Source organism: Pan troglodytes, chromosome 13 (assembly GCF_028858775.2).
Source record: "Pan troglodytes isolate AG18354 chromosome 13, NHGRI_mPanTro3-v2.0_pri, whole genome shotgun sequence".
In the NCBI taxonomy this organism is placed as follows: domain Eukaryota; kingdom Metazoa; phylum Chordata; class Mammalia; order Primates; family Hominidae; genus Pan; species Pan troglodytes.
In genome coordinates, this window is record NC_072411.2 from 130,132,952 (window position 1) to 130,151,668 (window position 18,717).

General features: G+C 38.3%; 1 protein-coding gene across 1 annotated transcript in view; it reads left to right on the forward strand.

Annotated features, from left to right (window-relative positions):
* DAW1 (dynein assembly factor with WD repeats 1) overlaps window positions 1-18,717 on the forward strand; it is a 54,382-nt gene that overhangs the window by 24,749 nt on the left and 10,916 nt on the right. Inside the window, 5 exon segments of the mRNA NM_001280453.1 lie at window positions 3,587-3,686; window positions 8,402-8,509; window positions 10,290-10,396; window positions 11,597-11,699; window positions 12,499-12,613. Coding sequence (NP_001267382.1) covers window positions 3,587-3,686; window positions 8,402-8,509; window positions 10,290-10,396; window positions 11,597-11,699; window positions 12,499-12,613 — 533 coding nt within the window.

The window sequence follows — 18,717 nt, forward strand, 5'->3', positions numbered from 1 at the left end:
CACAGCATGGTTTACTTCATTTAGAAGTTAATTTACAGTCTTGCCAGGCAGGAAAAAAATGTGTGTGGCAACATGCTAAATAACAATACCAAGTACAACAGAAGTATTTTTAAACCAACCTCTAGATAATGAACAGGAGATTACACAGTGTCTTCTATTCTTCCTCATGACACACTGCTGATTCCCATGGCACCCTGAACATCTATAGCAGTGAACATACCCACTGGAATGGGCATCCTCCTCCCACTGGTTAGGTTCTAAGCTGATCAAGAGTTAGTTGTATTTGTCAACCAATGTGCTTATGTTGGTTGTACTTTTAATTGTAATTGTGTAACATAACATGTAATTTAACTAAATATTACATAAACCAATAAAATATGAGTGTGAAAAGAAAGCTGGTCTTTTCTAGGGAAGCATAAATAAGGCAAATCTTTGAAAAATTGTTTCACAACTAAATGAAGTTGTGGAGGAGATCAGTGTTCAATTGGAAAGCACACTGTCAAAATCTAGAAAAATTCTGCACTCAGATTGTTCTGAACGTATGTTTAAGTTCTTTAAGTTCTCATTCCACTTGCAAGAAAAGAAAACTAGATATTGTAGAGGTTTGATGCGATTTCTGAAAGACAGATGGTGAACTCCACTTAGCTGACACACAGTCAAAGAAAGACAGTGGCCTCTTGTGAAAAGATTGGCAAATAAATATATATTTATATCTAATGGAATGTACCTTTTTTAGACAAGCAAGTATTTTTTCATGATTGCACATGCTAAATGAATTTTTCCATAAAGGAAGCTGGTTCTATAAATATGGTTCATTTACTATAGCGTTATGATGACTAGAACAAAACAGTAAATGATTTAACAATTAAGACAAGAAAGTGATCACTGTGATTTCTCCTGGTAAGAGTCTTTGGAGATGGTGTGAGCCGAAAGCAGATGCCAGAAGGATGGAGGGTGGTGAGCAGTGGAGAGGACACACGGGGCAAGGAGACCTCAGCAGCTCAGTGTCTCCAGGAGGGGATTCATTGGGCACACTCAGTGGCCAGTCTCTGTAGTGACTCAGTGGCCAGTCTCTGCAGTGAGCATTTCATGTTGAGAAAGAGAAGTATGTGAGGTCAGAGCATTCAGTGGAGTTTAAACTCTGTCCTGTGGGACCGAGTTGCCATCAAGGATTTGGGAACAAAAAGGGGAAAAATGAAAGTGATGTTTTAAATAGAAGGATAGCTCTGGCAGACAGAAGAGGTCAGAGGGTTTGGATGTGAGAAGAAACAAGACACAAGGAGGTCATTTAGGATGCAGATATGACAATACACTCATGATATCATAATACACTCATTGCCTGGGAAGGGGCAGGAAGAAGAGAGGAATTTCATAAAAATTTGATACACTTAGAATAGACATTTTATACTACAGTTAAAAAATTTGATATCTAGGTTGCCAATATAATATCTTTTAGAAATGTAGTACCCTTTCAAAACATGTTAATTGTGATGGCACCAACTTAAATTGGTACATTAAAATGATTAGGCGTTCCAATTAAGTTTTAGAAAATTTAACTTTGATCTATGCATTTTTATATTCCAGAGAATGACAGTTTTTATAATACCTTATTATACCAGCTTATGAAAAGATAAAGATTTTATTGAAATTATAAATGACACTATTTTACATCTGGTATAATTCCTACTTTCACTGCAATGCTATTTAAAGGATATTCTCTATAACATAATGCCGTATCCTTTAATAGTCTACTTAGCAAACATGATGTGTTTGGGTGTCTAGCTGAGAATGAAGTTTTCTCTTGTTGGGGAGGTGAGGGATACTTTTTGACTCTTCAACTGAATTCTACCAAGAGCCCCTGATGAAAAACCCACGTGTCCAATCAGTTATCTTCGCCTGATGATTTATGTATGCGTGAATGCAGTGTTTCTCCTTGCACTTTGGGGTCATTGGGGTTTCAGTAGCATAAATTCAACACAATCACCAAAGAATAAGAGGGAGTGTGTGTGTGTGTGTGTGTGTGTGTGTGTGTGTATGTGTATGAGAGAGAGAGAGAGAAAGGAAAAACTTCAACCAATTTACTGTTTATCTGCTTTATACCTTAGGGCAGGAGTAAGCTTTGACTCAATAAAGTAATTCTCAACACATTGACATGAGAGATATCTTCTATAATGTGGTGTCATGTGGATATAGAGAACAGTTTGTGATAGAATAGATATCAGTCAAGAAACAACAGCAACTCCACACTCATGTTTGAGGGTCAGGAAGGATGGAAAAATGAATTGAGGGAACTGATAAAGAATGTACATAGTGAGACCTCATCTCTACAAAAAATAAAAAAAAATTTAGCCAAGCATGGTGACATGTGCCTGTAGTCCCAGCTACTTGGGAGGCTGTGGTAGGAGGACTGCTTGAGCTCCGGAGGTTGAGGTTGCAGTGAGCTGAGATCGCACCACTGAATTCCAGCCTGGGTGACAGAATAAAATTCTGTCTCAAAAAAAGAAAAAAAAAAAAAAAAAGCACAGGGCTTTGAGCTTATCTTGAGCACGTATTGGAAGACATCAGCAGCTGAAGTAAAATGCCCTGGGCTGGAAACCAGAGGAGAAAGCTAGGTCAGACACTCTGTTAGGAAGCTTTGGGTGGGTGAGTGTTTGCCAGTACGAGCTGCCCTTGGAGCATTGACAAAGAGGGTGGCACTTTGCTTTAGTCTGAGAGACCACCTAGACACTATAGAAATATGGGTGTCCTGGGACAAGGGGGAGAATCAAGGCATCAATGTTAGTCTGGATAAATATACATTTCTAGTCTGCTTTAGGATATATGTGTTGGGTCGTGAGATCTCTTACACTTTGGGAAATTGAGCTTGTACTGTAAATGATAATCCAATTGGGTGAACATCTTGAAGAGCTGGTGTAAAAGACAGTTGTAAGCCAGGGTTAAAAGAAAGGTTTTAGTTCCAAGATCAAAGGCCAAACAGGGTAATCTACTCTTGCTTGTTGGTTGTTGATGTTAGCTCTGCCCCGCAGTCAATATGAGAAGCCTCTTAGTTGAAAGTGACTGAAGTCTTTGTATTTCCTTTCTAAACCCTCTTACAACTGGAATAATATAGGCATTATTTCCTTAAGAGGACAAGCACTGTCTAAATTCTCAAAACCTTATTAACCATATTTTTAATGGGATTTATCTTTTTTATTTCTCTTTTATATTCAATGTTATTCTTTTCCATATACTTATTAACATAATTTTTCTATGTTTACATAGTTCATACTATACATTATTTATTTTAATTTGCAAGTAATTTTCTAAACTAAACCTTTTGCTACATTCATTAAACTCATTTTAAAAATTATTATAATCCCAAACAAATATACCTATAACTTTAATATAAAACCTTTAAAATTAAATGTGTAAATCGATACCACTCAAAAATTAGACTTATTTTATTATCCACTGAAACAAATTTAAGATTGCTTATAGCTTTAGAAGTGAAGTAAATTTTTTACTCATGTATTAATATGTCATCTTAGTTCAGTTTATTATATAATGTGTCTTTTTTTTAATAATCTACATTTCTTTTAAATCTTAGTGACAAAATCGCCACTGGGTCCTTTGATAAAACTTGTAAACTCTGGAGTGTGGAAACAGGAAAATGTTACCATACCTTCAGGGGTCATACAGCAGAAATAGTGAGTATATTTAACAATTTATTATTATTTTATGTATATATATATTATTTTCTTTGAGATGGAGTCTCACTCTGTCACCCAGGCTGGAGTGCAGTGGCACAATCTTGGCTCACTGCAAGCTCCGCCTCCTGGGTTCATGCCATTCTCCTGCCTCAGTCTCCCGAGTAGCTGGGACTACAGGCGCCCGCCACCATGCCCCGCTAATTTTTTGTATTTTTAGTAGAGATGGGGTTTCACCGTATTAGCCAGGATGGTCTCAGTCTCTTGACCTCGTGATCCACCCGCCTCGGCTTCCCAAAGTGCTGAGATTACAGGCGGGACCCACTGCACCTGGCCTTATTATTATATTTTATGTTGCTGTTTCTTTTTAGGATTCTATTATAAAAGTAGTGGGGCTACTTTTATAATTAATTTTCAAATTCTACCCCATGTTTTTAGTCTGCCTATATTTATATGGTGGTACCAATACAATTTAAAAATTACTCTAGTTAATATCTTGCAGATTCTGTAAAGAACTGTATCCTACATTGACTAAGTAGACACGTAATATGATAAATTTATAAATATAATAACCAATCTTACTTTTTAATTGGCTTTTCTTTAAAGTACTGACTCAATGAGGGTCAATTAAGTTATGAAAACAGTTTTTAAAATAATTTTTAAACTACTATGTGAAATATTTAAATATTTAGGCTGATTGTTCTCTGTATATCATTAGAGCTCAAATTTGCCTAAATAGTCTGATACTCGAAACAGCTTTCACTATTGGGAAGCCCTTGTCCTTGACCAATTCTGAGACATATCTGATAACAATTAGTGCAATAATTGGCATTCCATAAGAACAGATGATAGCTTTTAAAAATAAACAGGCTGCTGCTCCTAATGATTAGTAATACCTTAAATGGTTTTAATCAAAGATTTAAATAAGGAAAAATTGATCTGATTTTAACAAATCCCCAAGTTATGTTTTGGTCTGTTAATGGGGATCACACCTTTCCCTCCATTTCTGGCCTTCATTAGGTAGAATGATTCTTTAGATATTTAACTCACTAACTTTGTTGTACTTTGAAGTTACTCTTAAGTGGATAATACCAAAAGAGAATCTACAAATAGAAGGTACTCACTTTACCAATGCAGTAGTAGTATAAAAATAATAGAGACTTTTGAGGGTCAAAGAGAGAAAAGGCTAAAGCAGGAAACAAAATATAACCACCTCTCCCGTAACTGTCAGTAGGGAAATATAGCTCAGTACTTTTTGAATTGAACAGAGACATAAAAAGAATGTGCTAATAACTATTAGTAGATGAAGAGAGGAAATTGATAACAAAGAGTGACAGGTCCTTTAACCTCAATATTCACTGGAAAAAAAGATACCTGCTGTGAACCAGAAAGAGCAAACAAGAACATACAGGGGTGGAGGGAGGAAAAGCAAGCCACAGTGGCGACAGCTTTTGTGAATAGTTGGTGACAGCCGATCTGCCATCGGTGTTCAAGTGCTAGTACCCACACCCACCCCTGGAACTTAGGAACAAGATACCTAGAACAGACTGTGAAATGCTTGGAAATATGTCTTGAGGATGAGGAAAGTACCTGGAGATGGGAAAGGGTCCTGTATTCTGCTTATTTATGTACACCTTAAAACAGGAACAAAAACAAGCTGCTTATTTTAGAAGTAAAATTTATTTACACTCATCCTAAAAATTCATGGTATATTCATCCATAAAGAACTCATGCTATGTTGAAGTTACTTTGCTAGTGACTGGAAATCCTGCAGTGAAACATAACTGACCCTTTGACAGCACTTGCTGTTTGAGAGGCACTGTCCTAAGCCCCTTTACATAGACAGGTATTAGCTTAGTTGTGCCTCATAGCAACCCTAAGAGGAAGGTATTTTCCCATTTTACAGAGTAGGGTACTGAGGCATTGAAAGCTTAAATAACTTGCCCAAAGTCAAAGAAAAACATAATGTGTGTCCTTAGAGTGTGACCATTTTTCCACACTCCTTTAGATTTTGGGGAATATTTTCTTTAGATATAATTCCTAGGGAGACATTCATCTTTTTCACAGTCAACAACATCCATCTAATAAATATTTATTAAATATTGACTATGTGTGGAGCCCTGGCCTACATGCTTAGGGTATCTGAGAGAATCAGACACAATTCTTACAATTCAATAGAAGGAGTAAAAGTGTCAATGGATAAGTTCAAAGATGTGTTGTGTCAGAAGTGGATGGGGATTTCAGTGTGGACACAGAGGGAGCAGTGTGGCCTCCTGAGCCAAGGAAAGGTGTTCAGGAAAGACTTCCCAGAGGGGTGGCATGTGCATTCCAGGCAGACCGAGCAGCCCTGGAAAATGCTGAGAAGAGGCATGCAACAGTGATGTGTGCCTGAAACTCAGGTGGCTCTGTGTGATCAGAGCAGAACTTCCTGACCCTCCATGTGGTGGCATGTGCAGAATATGTGAATGTGGATTTGCAGCACACTGAAGGGAGCTGCCTGCTGTGCATGGCCAGAGGTGATAGGCAAGGATTCCTGCTGCTGCCCAGCTGCCTGAGTTAAAAGTGTCCATGCCTTGGCACACCTATAGCCCATTCAAATTCAGGTCACAGGGTGTGAGCAATTAAAGTAGGAGAGGCAAGCAAGGGCCATAGTATGCAGGAGGTTATATACTATGCTAAGGAACTGGATTTTATTTTGTAGGTAATGCCACACTGTTGAGACTTTTTGGCTAGGAGATGGTATGATCAGCTGTGCTCTTTGGAACGATTATTTCTGTGGCACTGTGAAAAAGAAATGGGAGGGTGGTAAAATCCGAGTTATCGGCCAGTTGGGGATCTTGCTGAAATCCAGGTGAAAAAATGATGAAGACCTGTTGTAAAGATAGATGAAGAGAATGTGAGTAGAACTTGGTTACTAAGTAGTTATGAGGCATAAAAGAAAAGGGGAACCCAGGATGGATTCCCTGATTTTGTGTTTGCGTGATGGGCAGTGCCATTCACCAATTCTGTGCATAAAAGAGGAGCAGGTTTGCATCTATATGACTTTCGTGTCTTAGATTGATATAAGCTGCCTGTGTGATAGCCAAACAGAGGCATCCATTTAACAGTTGGCTCTTTGGGACTGGAACTGAGCAGTGAGGTCTGGGAAAGAGACTTGGATGCATGAGTCACTGGCATCTGGGTGGCGGTAGAAACCAGTGAGCAATTGAAATTGCCCAGAGGAAAATATAGAGTATGGAGAGGGACTGACAGAATCTTGGGAGGATGGAGAAGAGAGAACTTCAAATGATACAGAAAGAAAAAAGCAAAACAAGAAGAAAGGGAGGGAAACTAGAGAACAAAGGATTCAGTGCTGCAGATGTCAGGGAGGTTAAGCGGGATGACTGACCAAACCTGGATTGGGCATTTAGCCAGAGTGGTTTCAGAAGAGTTGAAGAGTGAGCAGAAGATGGACAAAAATGATGGTAGACTGTTTCCCAAGAAATTTGGTTGTAAAGGAGGAAGAAGAGTTGCTAAGAGGGGTACATAAGATCAAGGGAGGATTTACTCAAACATATTTACAGGCCACTGAAAAGGATCTAGTCTACAGGGAAGGAAAAGTTAGTGGGTGCATCTCCCCTAGGTGTACAGGGAAGGGGTTCTTAGAATGGGTGGAAGGATCCCTCTGCATCCGAGACTGAACGGAAGGAAAGTAAGATCAGGAAGTTCCTACCTGACAGGAGAGTTTTCTCAGGGAAGTGGTAGGAGGCCAGGTTGTCTGTTGAGGAGGGGTGAGGATGGAAGTAGAGGCAGGAGTGGGGAATGGGAGAATGTATAGAGCCAGAGGCATCTTAAACAAAGTAGGGAACAGTGCTGAGGACTCTACTGAGGACAGAGGCATGAAAGAGCAATACTAGTAACTTTCTGTGCTGTTCTCTTAAGCTACCTTGGCTGGGTGATGAGGCAGAGAGGCAGGTGGTTGGATAAAATCCTTGCCTGATAAAAGTTAATGTTAGGAGTTGGTACGGAAGGTGCATCAGATAGATAGGGACTAACAGTGTCGAGGATACTGGGAGGAGTGATGCTTCCGGGGTGTCAGTTGAATGGGGAGGATGGACCAGGAGAAAAGGCAGATGTCTCAATGAGATGAAAGATCTTCTGGGGGAGGGGAGTGGGAAGGGAAATTTTGACCCTGGATTGGTGAATTGGTGGTGAATCTTCTAGAGAAGATAATACTAAGGTCCATGGTGTGGCCATGGGAGAGACTACTGAAGAGTTGTCCGGGGCATGAGTCTGGGGGAACTGGATGGATTGCCCACGTGAAGGCCACCTAAGACTTGGCATTGAGACTACAAGTCAGTAGTCTCTTGATGAGTGAGGGGCTGTGATTGGAAGGACTGTGGTGACAGCAGCAAGGAGAAGGAGAGCCATATAGCACGGATCTTAAAGGAGGTGGGCTTCACTTTTGTTCTCGTTCTTCTGTGGTCTGGAAGTGGCAAAGGGAACTAGTGCCCCTCCAAGCCTTAGCTGGGTGCTGTGGGAGAACAAGCAGCCTCTTTTCAAGAGGAGGACTCTGAAGGACTCAACCTGGGGGTAGCAGGTCACACATACGTGGGGTTTTGTACAAAGAATTAGACGGAATCTGGTAAGGTAATTGCATCTGGAAGATTTTCTGTGTATAATTAACACTTTGAAACTCTGTCTTCCTAAAATTTCTCCCATTTTATGTAATTTAGGTGTGTTTATCATTTAACCCTCAAAGCACATTGGTGGCGACTGGAAGTATGGACACAACAGCCAAATTGTGGGACATTCAGAATGGCGAGGAAGTTTACACCTTAAGAGTATGTCAATAATGTTAATAAGCCTGTTATTTGTGTTCATTCTTATTTGTGTTTTTGTTACAAAATGAGCTCTAAGTTGGAGGTTGTTGAGTTGCTGGTTTTCAAATTTTAGTGGTGAAAGAGTGTCCCTACTGGTTTCCTGGCTATTCCAAAAGACTTGGGTGGAGGTGCTGGGGAAGTCCAAGGAGCTTTTTATTTTGACTAACTTTAGTCTGCAAAACACATAAACTATATCTTAGAACCCATCACCATCTCTCTGGCTAAAAGGAAAGCAGGTGGAGGCTGGCACTTTTGGAAGAGGCAGAACTGGAGAACCATGACAAGAGAATCCTTAGAGCAATGACTGTGAGCACACTCTCCTCTGCCCGCTGGTCTTTCAGCCATCCTGTATCAGAAAGTCTGAAATGACAGAGGGGCAAGTGACCAGAGGGGAAAAGGCCAAAGGGCTCTGCCTACAGAGTGAGTGCTGTGGGGCATGCTCTTGTGTGTCACCACCATGTGCCCAGCACCTCCCCGCCATCTGTCACTCTCCCCTTCCTCCCACCCTCCCCTTCCTCCCACCCCAGCCCAAGTCACCGCAACAAAACTAGAGTGACCCTATGTTGTAATCAGCAGGAACAACCGGATGGGAAATTCAGTTTCCTTGTCCTTTCAAAATTATAAATACATTTTAAAAAACATGATTTGTTTCCTCAGAAAGCTTTTTCTAAGCAAGTTAAAACATGGACTGCAGAAGAAAAAAAATCACCATTTTAAAATAACAGTAATGGCTTTTCTTTCTTAAATCTGAGTATCTAGCATTATTAGTGTAAGTATACTCTTTCTGTTCTCAGTTTTTGTTTTTGTTTTTAAATCATTACTATCTCTTCTTTCAGGCAAATGTGCAGGGAAAGGCCCCCATTAATGCCGCACTTTCAACTAAAATGACTCCTTTTACAGACGTGCCTAAGAGCACTCAATGGGAGGGGTCCTGCTTGGCACACCTATCTGCGCCAGAGAGTGAATTTGTTTTGCGTACTTAGAATTCGAATATTCAACTACATTTCATTTTGTCCTTTGAAATCAATCAGAAAAATCAAGTTATAATTCAACTTTTCTAATTCTTTGTATTATTTAAAAATATACTTATGTTAATTTACTAAAATAATGAAGGAATCAAGGGATATATGTACTCCAACCAGGATCCCCTTATCAGAGTTCCAGAATCTGCTGTGGAGAGTGGTTTCTTCCCATTATCTTACAGTTTGATTCACTAACACTAGACAGTAACCAGCTGAAAGTCAGGCCAAAGGCAGGAATTTATCAATCGATTTCATGTCAAGTTATCCTAATAATTTCCTTTTTAAAAGTAATTAGTTTTATTTCATACACTGTTCACTTTTGCACACCATGTGTTATTTGCCCATGGCATCCCCTGCTCTGTAGTGTTTCCAAGGCAGTGTAAAGGATGTCCTCTAGTTTCCCCAAATACAACCTCTTTCTTTTGTTTTTAATCAATATTATTAAGTTAAATGAACTAGCTGTGTGTAAGTCACTAATTTTTAGTAAACTCACAGAATTGTGCAGCCATTACCAAAACCTAGTTTTCAAACCTTTCCATCACCCCAAAAAGAACCCTGTGCCCACGTGCAGACACTCCCCATCCTCACCCCAGCCAACCCCTGACCTCCGTTCCTAGAGCTCGGCCTTCTCCAGCATTTCCTTTTAGACTATGATATTGTACGCTTGCAGAAATTGTTTTATCTGCAGGTATACTTGACAGTATCTGCTCTTTTTCTAGGGACATTCTGCCGAAATAATCTCCTTGTCATTTAACACCTCAGGAGACAGAATCATCACGGGGTCTTTTGATCATACAGTTGTAGTGTGGGACGCTGATACTGGAAGGTAATTCTTAGTTCTTAAGAATTGTTTTAACCTGGATCAGGGGGTTCAGAAAACCCTCTGTTATTTTTTAGTTTAAGCTACTATCTATTAACTCTGCTTTGGATTCCATAAAAATAGGTCATATTGAAAATGTAAATTAATTCATTCTTTAATGATATTTCTGATTCACAAAATATGTGCATTCTTTGAATTCTGAGCAAATAATGACAAACAGCAACATAAAAGGAGAATTTTAGCAATAGTCTGGTTATATAGCTATTATTTATTCCATGGATAATCAGATTTCAATGGCTTGTCATTATGTTAGGCATGAATATCATGTATAAATAAAAACTCTTAGTTAATTTCCCAAATTAATTTAGTCCAAGAACTTCAATTTCCTTCCTAATGATTTTTGGTCCTAGTTGCTAGGAAGTTAACTAAATTAGCATATTTGTGTTGGAAAACTCTACTCTTGGATTTGTCTGTGATTTAATAGAGGGGCTAATTATCAGGGGTGCCAACCAAGATGTATGCAACAAGAAATGATAGAGGAAGAAGGACCTTTCAGTTACTTGATGTGTAGTTTCTGAACAACCAGGGGTGCACTCATCCGGTGTAAGACTACTTCTTACGGCCTTTACTATTTGTTACCCATGTCTTTTTGAAATGTTGCCTTAAGTAGCATTATTTTGATAGTTTAAAATCTAAGTACATTTTTGTTGAAATGAAATTATTTATTTATTTAGTTAGTTTTTGAGACGGAGTCTCGCTCTGTTGCCCAGGCTGGAGTGCAGTGGTGTGATCTCGGCTCACTGCAAGCTCCGCCTCCCGGGTTCACACCATTCTCCTGTGTCAGCCTCCCAAGTAGCAGGGACTACAGGCGCCCGCCACCATGCCCGGCTAATTTTTTGTATTTTTAGTAGAGACGGGGCTTCACTGTGTTAGCCAGGATGGTCTCTATCTCTTGATCTCGTGGATCCACCCGCCTCGGCCTCACAGAGTGCTGGGGTTACAAGCGTGAGCCACCGTGCCCGGCTGAAATGAAATTATTGGTAGCTTCTTTTTGAGCAATAGTAGAGCCATATTTGTCATCAAATATATTATTTTGTAAAAACCAAATTTTAGATTAGCTTACACAGATGGGCTTGGCCTCATTATTCATGTGCATATACTGAAGTAAGATATCTTTCACTAGTTTTAATTATTTTTGTGTTGTAGGAAGGTAAATATCTTAATTGGTCATTGTGCTGAGATTAGCAGTGCCTCATTCAATTGGGATTGCTCTCTAATATTAACTGGCTCTATGGACAAAACCTGCATGGTGAGCAAAATAAATAAATATCTTTGCTTTATATTGTGTCTATACTCTTTACTGTGTCAGATATCCATTGTAACATTAACAGATTTCAAAGATGATATAAAATTAAGATATTAATTTACAAAAAATAGTTGGTAATTTTTAAAATTTCTAGTTTTGGATTTTCCAAATTTGAAGGAATTGTGATGTAGTAAAGCAATTTGAATTGCTTCAAGTATATTAAATATCTTATTTGAGAAGGCATTTTATTTTTATTTAATATCCCACTGTTCATTTATAGAACTTCAATTAGTAGAGTGACCCTCAAGGAGCCTCAAACACAGTGTTTCCTTGTCCCTAAGTTTCTATACTTAAAAAATGGTTACTAAGAGATTATACTATGGAATTATCATTTGTTTATGTAACAAATATAATCTTATAATGTATTTTCCATTTTCTGACATTGTAGTTTTATATCAAGCTCCTAATCATTTGATGTCCTTCCTATAAAAAGAGCACAACTCTTCACCAACCAGTAAAGCATACACGTTGAGATATTTTTTCTTTCTTTAATGTAGTGGCAGATTCTAAATGTCTGACTTTGGTTTTCTCTGTGACTAGAGTGTGCCTTGCTTGATGGTTGGCTGTGGTCTCTGGTCATGAATCAAAGTAAATCTAACTGAACATGCATGAATTACACAAGTGATTTTTGCACAGTTATTTAACCAGCCATAAGCATGTCGTGAAGACCACTGGCCATCTTCACACTTCAGACAGAAAGTCATAGTCTTTTTTTTTTTGTTTTTTGTTCTTTTAATTGTAGCTGTGGGATGCTACAAATGGAAAATGTGTGGCAACCTTAACAGGCCATGATGATGAAATACTAGACAGCTGCTTTGATTACACTGGAAAGCTTATTGCAACTGCTTCAGCCGATGGTAGGTGATCTGTTCATTCTTTTAATTTTTGGAGAGATTTATGCTTTGCTTGATAACCATGCATAATTCTACACTGTGGGTCATTTCTTTGATGACCAGCTATGATAAAAAACCATGTCTCATCTCTATCGTGACCATGTATGGCACAATAGTGTGTCTATATCATATACCTGATAACCACATGTAATGTTATGCAATGTCTGTGTCACCTCCTACATAATGAGGTATATGAGGTCTTTGTCATCATCTTAGTATCTGTATATGATGCTATATTCTGGGTCATCTCCCTGATTTTTATTATTATTATTCTTTTGAGACGGAGTCTCACTCTGTTGCCCAGGCTGCAGTGCAGTGGTGCGATCTCGGCTCAACGCAACCTCCGCCTCCCAGGCTCAAGTAATTTTCCTGCCTCAGCCTCCTGAGTAGCTGGGAATACAGGCATGAACCACCACGACTGGCTAATTTTTGTATTTTTAGTAGAGACGGGGTTTCTCCATGTTGGCCAGGCTGGTCTCGAACTCCTGACCTCAGATGATCCACCTGCCTTGGCCTCCCAAAATGCTGGGATTACAGGCGTGAGCCACCGTGCCCAGCTTCCCTGATGATTACGTATGATGTTACCCTATGTTGGCCTTGTCAACTTAATTACCATCAATGGTGCTATAATCTCCTTTACTATAACCACATGTGCTGTTCCGCTATGTCTACTGCATCTTTGTGATAAGCATACATGATGCTATGCTATACACTGTCTCTTTGATTACCACTGTGATTCTACACTATGTGTCATCTTATTGATAACCATATATGGTGCTATCCTAGGTGTGCTTCAATCCTGTGACAGTCACATGTGACACTACACTATATCTGTCATCTCTCTGTTGCTCACATGTGACATGATATTGTGTCTGTCTTATCGCCTAAGGATCATGTTTATTTCTACACTATGTCTGCATCATCTTGTTGAAAGTTGCATATTATGCTATACTGTGTTTTCATCTACTCCTTTAAAACCACATTTGATGCTGGGCCATATCTGCATCATATCCTTGATAATCATATATGATGCAAAACCATGATCATCTTGCTGACAAATATGTATGATACTAACACTCTGTCCACGTCATCTCGTTGTAGCCACATGCAATGCTATATGATGTTTTTATTATCTCAGTGACGACCATCTGTATTGGTGTACTATGCATGCATCATGTCCTGGATAACATTTTATGATGCTGAACAACAAGTCATTCCCATGACAACCATATATGATGTTATATTATGTGTCATCTCTTTGACAAACATATGTGATGATTCATTGTGTCTGCACTATTTCCCTGGCAAGTATTTATGATGCTACTCTATGTCTGCAGCATATTCCTGAAAAACATGTGTTAACACTATACAATTTCTACATTATCTCCCTGACAATTTCCTATTTTACACTAAACTATGTCTACACCATATCCTTGATAACCACATGGTACTATACTATGTCTCCATCATCCTGTGTCTCCTTGGCAAGCATATGTGATGCTATACTAAGTCTATGTCATATCATGACATCACATACCATGCGTGATGCTATTCTGTGAGGCATAGAATTTGAAGTATGAACTATGTGTCATCTTCCTGAAGATACAGATGATGCTAAACTACATCGATACCATCTACCCGATGACCATGTGTGAAGCTACACCAAGTCTATGTTATCTATCTGATGACCACATATGATGCTATATTGTATCTATGTCATGTGTCTGACTATGTTTAATTTACACTGTTTTTATCCTCTTTATAATAATGTATGATACTATACTGTATCTTTATCCAATTATTTATAACCATATATGATACTATTCCATATCTTAGTATTTCTTAGAAATCCATGTATGATGCTATAGTATTTATACCTCATTGCCCTGACCAACATGTCTGCAGGGTCCACTATATCACATCACCACTTTTAGAAAGGTGGTGATATTATCTATCTATCTATCTATCTATCTATCTATCTGTCTCCTATTGGTTCTGTTTTATACTATATATAATTTTATGTATTTTTTATATTATATATTTGTACATTTTCATATATTATATATTTATATGTATTACACTATATATACTATATATATAATTCTGTTAATACTATATATAGTATATAACCAATAGTATATAAATACACACACACATATATATATAGTATATAACCAATATTATATAAGTATACACACACACATATTTATATATGAAGGCTGAGAAGTCTTGCCATATGCCATCTGCAAGCTGGAGAATCAGGAAAGTCAGTGGTATAATTCAGTGTAAGTCTGAAAACCTAAAAACTTGGGGGGACCAATGGTGTAACTTTTAGTCTGGGGCCAAAAACTTGAGAGAACTGAGGAGGGCACTGGTGTCAGTCTTGGAGTCTGGGGATCTGAGAACCAGAAGCTCGATGACCGAGGGCCAGAAAAGATGGATGTCCCAGCTCCAGAAGAGAGAATTTCATCCTTCCTCCACCTTTTGTTGTATCTGGGTCCTCAATGGATTGGATGATGCCTGCCCACATTGGTGAGGGTGGCTCTTATTTACTCAGTCTAACATCCTCACAGACACACCCAGAAACAATGTTTTACCAGCCACGTGGGTATCCCTTAACACAGTCAAGTTGACACATAAAATTAACCATCACAATGCCACACTGTGTGTGTATATCCTGTTACCCACATATGACATTATACTATATCTGCATCATCTCCCTGACAACCAAATACAACATCGTGATGTTTCTGAGGTATCCTAAAACATGTGTTATGCCTACCTTATTCTTTGATAGTCATATATGATGTTGTACTATGACAATTTCCTTGATGATCATGTATGATGCTATATAATATATGCATCATGGCCAGGTGTGGTGGCTCATGCCTGTTATTTCAACACTTCGGGAGGCCAAGGTTGGAGGATCACTTGAGGCCAGGAGTTTGAGACGAGCCTGGGCAACATAGTGAGACCCCATCTCTACAAAATTAAACAAAAATTAGCTAACTAAAACAAAAATTAGCCAGGTGTGGTGGCATGCACCTGTAGACCTAACTACTCAGTAAGCTGAGGAAAATAACTTGAGCCCAGGAGTTCAAGGTTACAGCGAACTATGATTATGCCACTATTCTCCAGTCTGAGTGACAGAGTGAGACCCCATCTTCTTGATGAATATATTCGTTGATGAACACACACACACACACACACACACACCCCTCATATTCTAGACAGCCATATGTGGTGTTACATTATTTGAAATGTATTGGACAATGATGTATGATGTTATATTATTACTATATCACCCCCTTAACAACCCCATAAGATGCTATATGTTACTTTATACTATTTTGGCATCATATTCATAATAACCATTTATTACACTAGGCTACAATTAATCTCCAGGACCTACAAATATGATACTACACTATGTCCATGCCATTTGGAAAACAGGGTATGATCATACAATATTTTTGCGTCATTTCCCTGACTACTATTTATGATGCTGCAATATGTCTGCTTCATTTTCATGATAAGCACCTGTGACATTACAATATATCTGTGTCAAATCCATGGTATCTTCATATGACACAAAATTATGTGTCATCACCCAGATACTTTTTTTCTGCATCCAATCATCCATGAGACCCTGATGTCTTGTATGACACTATGCTATGTGTCATCTCCCTGATAACGTATAACACCGCCCTATATCTGCATTATCTCTCTGACAACCTAAGTAAGCTTATACTATTTTTTGAGCCATATCCTTGACAATTGTATATGAAGCTATACTATGTCTCATCATGTTTTTGGCAATGGATGAAACTATACTATGCTTGCATATATTTAAGAATCATGTATAGTTATATATATATGTATACACATACATATATGTGTATATATACTACATATGTGTATATATGCATATATACACGTGTATATATGCATATATGTTTATATATACACGTGTATATATGCATATATACACGTGTATATATGCATATATACACGTGTATATATAAACATATATGTGTATATACATATATACACATATATAAACACATGTGTATATATACACATGTATACATATATAATTATACATGATTATATATATTATATATATTACATTCTGAGATATTGTGAATTAGGACTTCAACATATGAATTTTAAAAGGACACAATTCAGCATATAATAGCACATATGACATACTGTGTGTTTGCTGCTTCTGCCTAACGACTGCATATTATTTTATGTTTTTATCATCTTCTTGAAACCACTTATATTACACTGTAACTTCATCATGCCCTGTACAAAGGGCTGTGCTATACCTTATGGGTGACATGGCCTAGTTATTTAAGGACGATGCTACAATATATTTACTTTGTCTCCCCGATGATCATTTTATTTGTAAGAACATGTTTTCATCCTCTCCTTGGCAACAACTTATAATTTCTCCACTATGTCTGTGTCATTGCCTTGATAACCACATGTACTCTTTCTGTATCATCTTTCTGACTACCACATATGATGCTGTATAACGTATGTGTTATATCCCTGATATCCACATGTGATGCTATCTTATCTCTTACCTCTCTTTAGGACCTTTATGAGATTACACTATGTCTATGTCATCTCCCTGATGGCCACAAATGGCAGCCACATTACATATGTGCCATCTCTCTGACACGTATGCCCCTATACTATCTGATTCATCTTTCTCATGACCATATATCCTGCTTCACTATGTGTAGATCCTTTCATGACAACAATATTTGGCTCTGTGCTGTGTCTGTGTGTCTATACTGTGCTACGCTATGCTCTACTCTTCTATGCCATACCATACCATGCTATACTGACTTATGTGTGTACATTGTCTCTTTTGGAACCAAGTATAATGTTACATTCTGCCTCATCTCCATGGTCAACATATATGATGTTATGCTATATCTATGTCACCTTCTTTCTCTTTTTGTTTTTTTCTTTGAGATGGAGTCTCGCTCTGTCGCCCAGGCCGGAGTGCAGTGGCACGATCTTGGCTCACTGCAACCTGCGCCTCCCAGGTTCAAGCGATTCTCCTGCCTCAGCCGCCCGAGTTATGTCACGTTCTTGGTAATCATGTTTGATGTTATCCAGTGTGTTCATCTCTTTGATCACTGGATATGATGCTAAACTATGCCTGTGTCATCTTCTGTCAACAATATGGTATGCTACATGCTGTGTTCCTTATCTTCTTGATGATCATATATAATGCTGCACTGCCTAGTATGTCTGTTTCATATCACTGGAGGTCTGGACATTGCTACACTTTGTGTTTGTCATCTCAGTGATGACCGCCTATTGTGTTTCATTTGTATTCTTCATTTCCTTGAAAACAAAAATGTTCCCCTATGTCTGTGTCACCTTGTTGAAAACCATACATAAGCTATACTGCTGTCATCCCCTACCTGTTAATCATGTAGGATGGTATATTCTGGGTTATCTCCTTGATGATCATATAAAAAGCTGCCATGTGTCTGCAATGATAAACATGATAATTGTGGATTGTGCTCTCATACGTTTGCATCTGTATGTCTTAGACAACTATGTATGCTATACTATCACTCCAAATCTCCTTGGCAACCATATATGATGCCACATTTTGGGTCCTATCACTGATGATCATGTTTGATGCCCCATCCTTGACAGCTATATGTTGTACAATATTATCACTGCTTATAGCATCATAAATGCTACAAAGGAGCTTGAACATTTGGCAAGCATGTATATTGCTAAACTATTTCTCTCTCATCTCCTTTACAATCGCAATCATGTATGAGTCTGTACTATATCTGAATCATCTCCTAGATAACAAAGTGACATGCAATTTTAGGATTCATCTTTCAGAACCACGCATGAGAAGATCATCTTCTTGATGATGATTTGTGACACTATCCTTTGTTTGGGTCTTGATATCACCACATATTGTGTTAAAACATGACCACATAATATCCTTCATATCCACATGTGATGTTATATTATGTGTACTTCATTTCCTTAATAACTATAGATGATACACTAAGTTACCG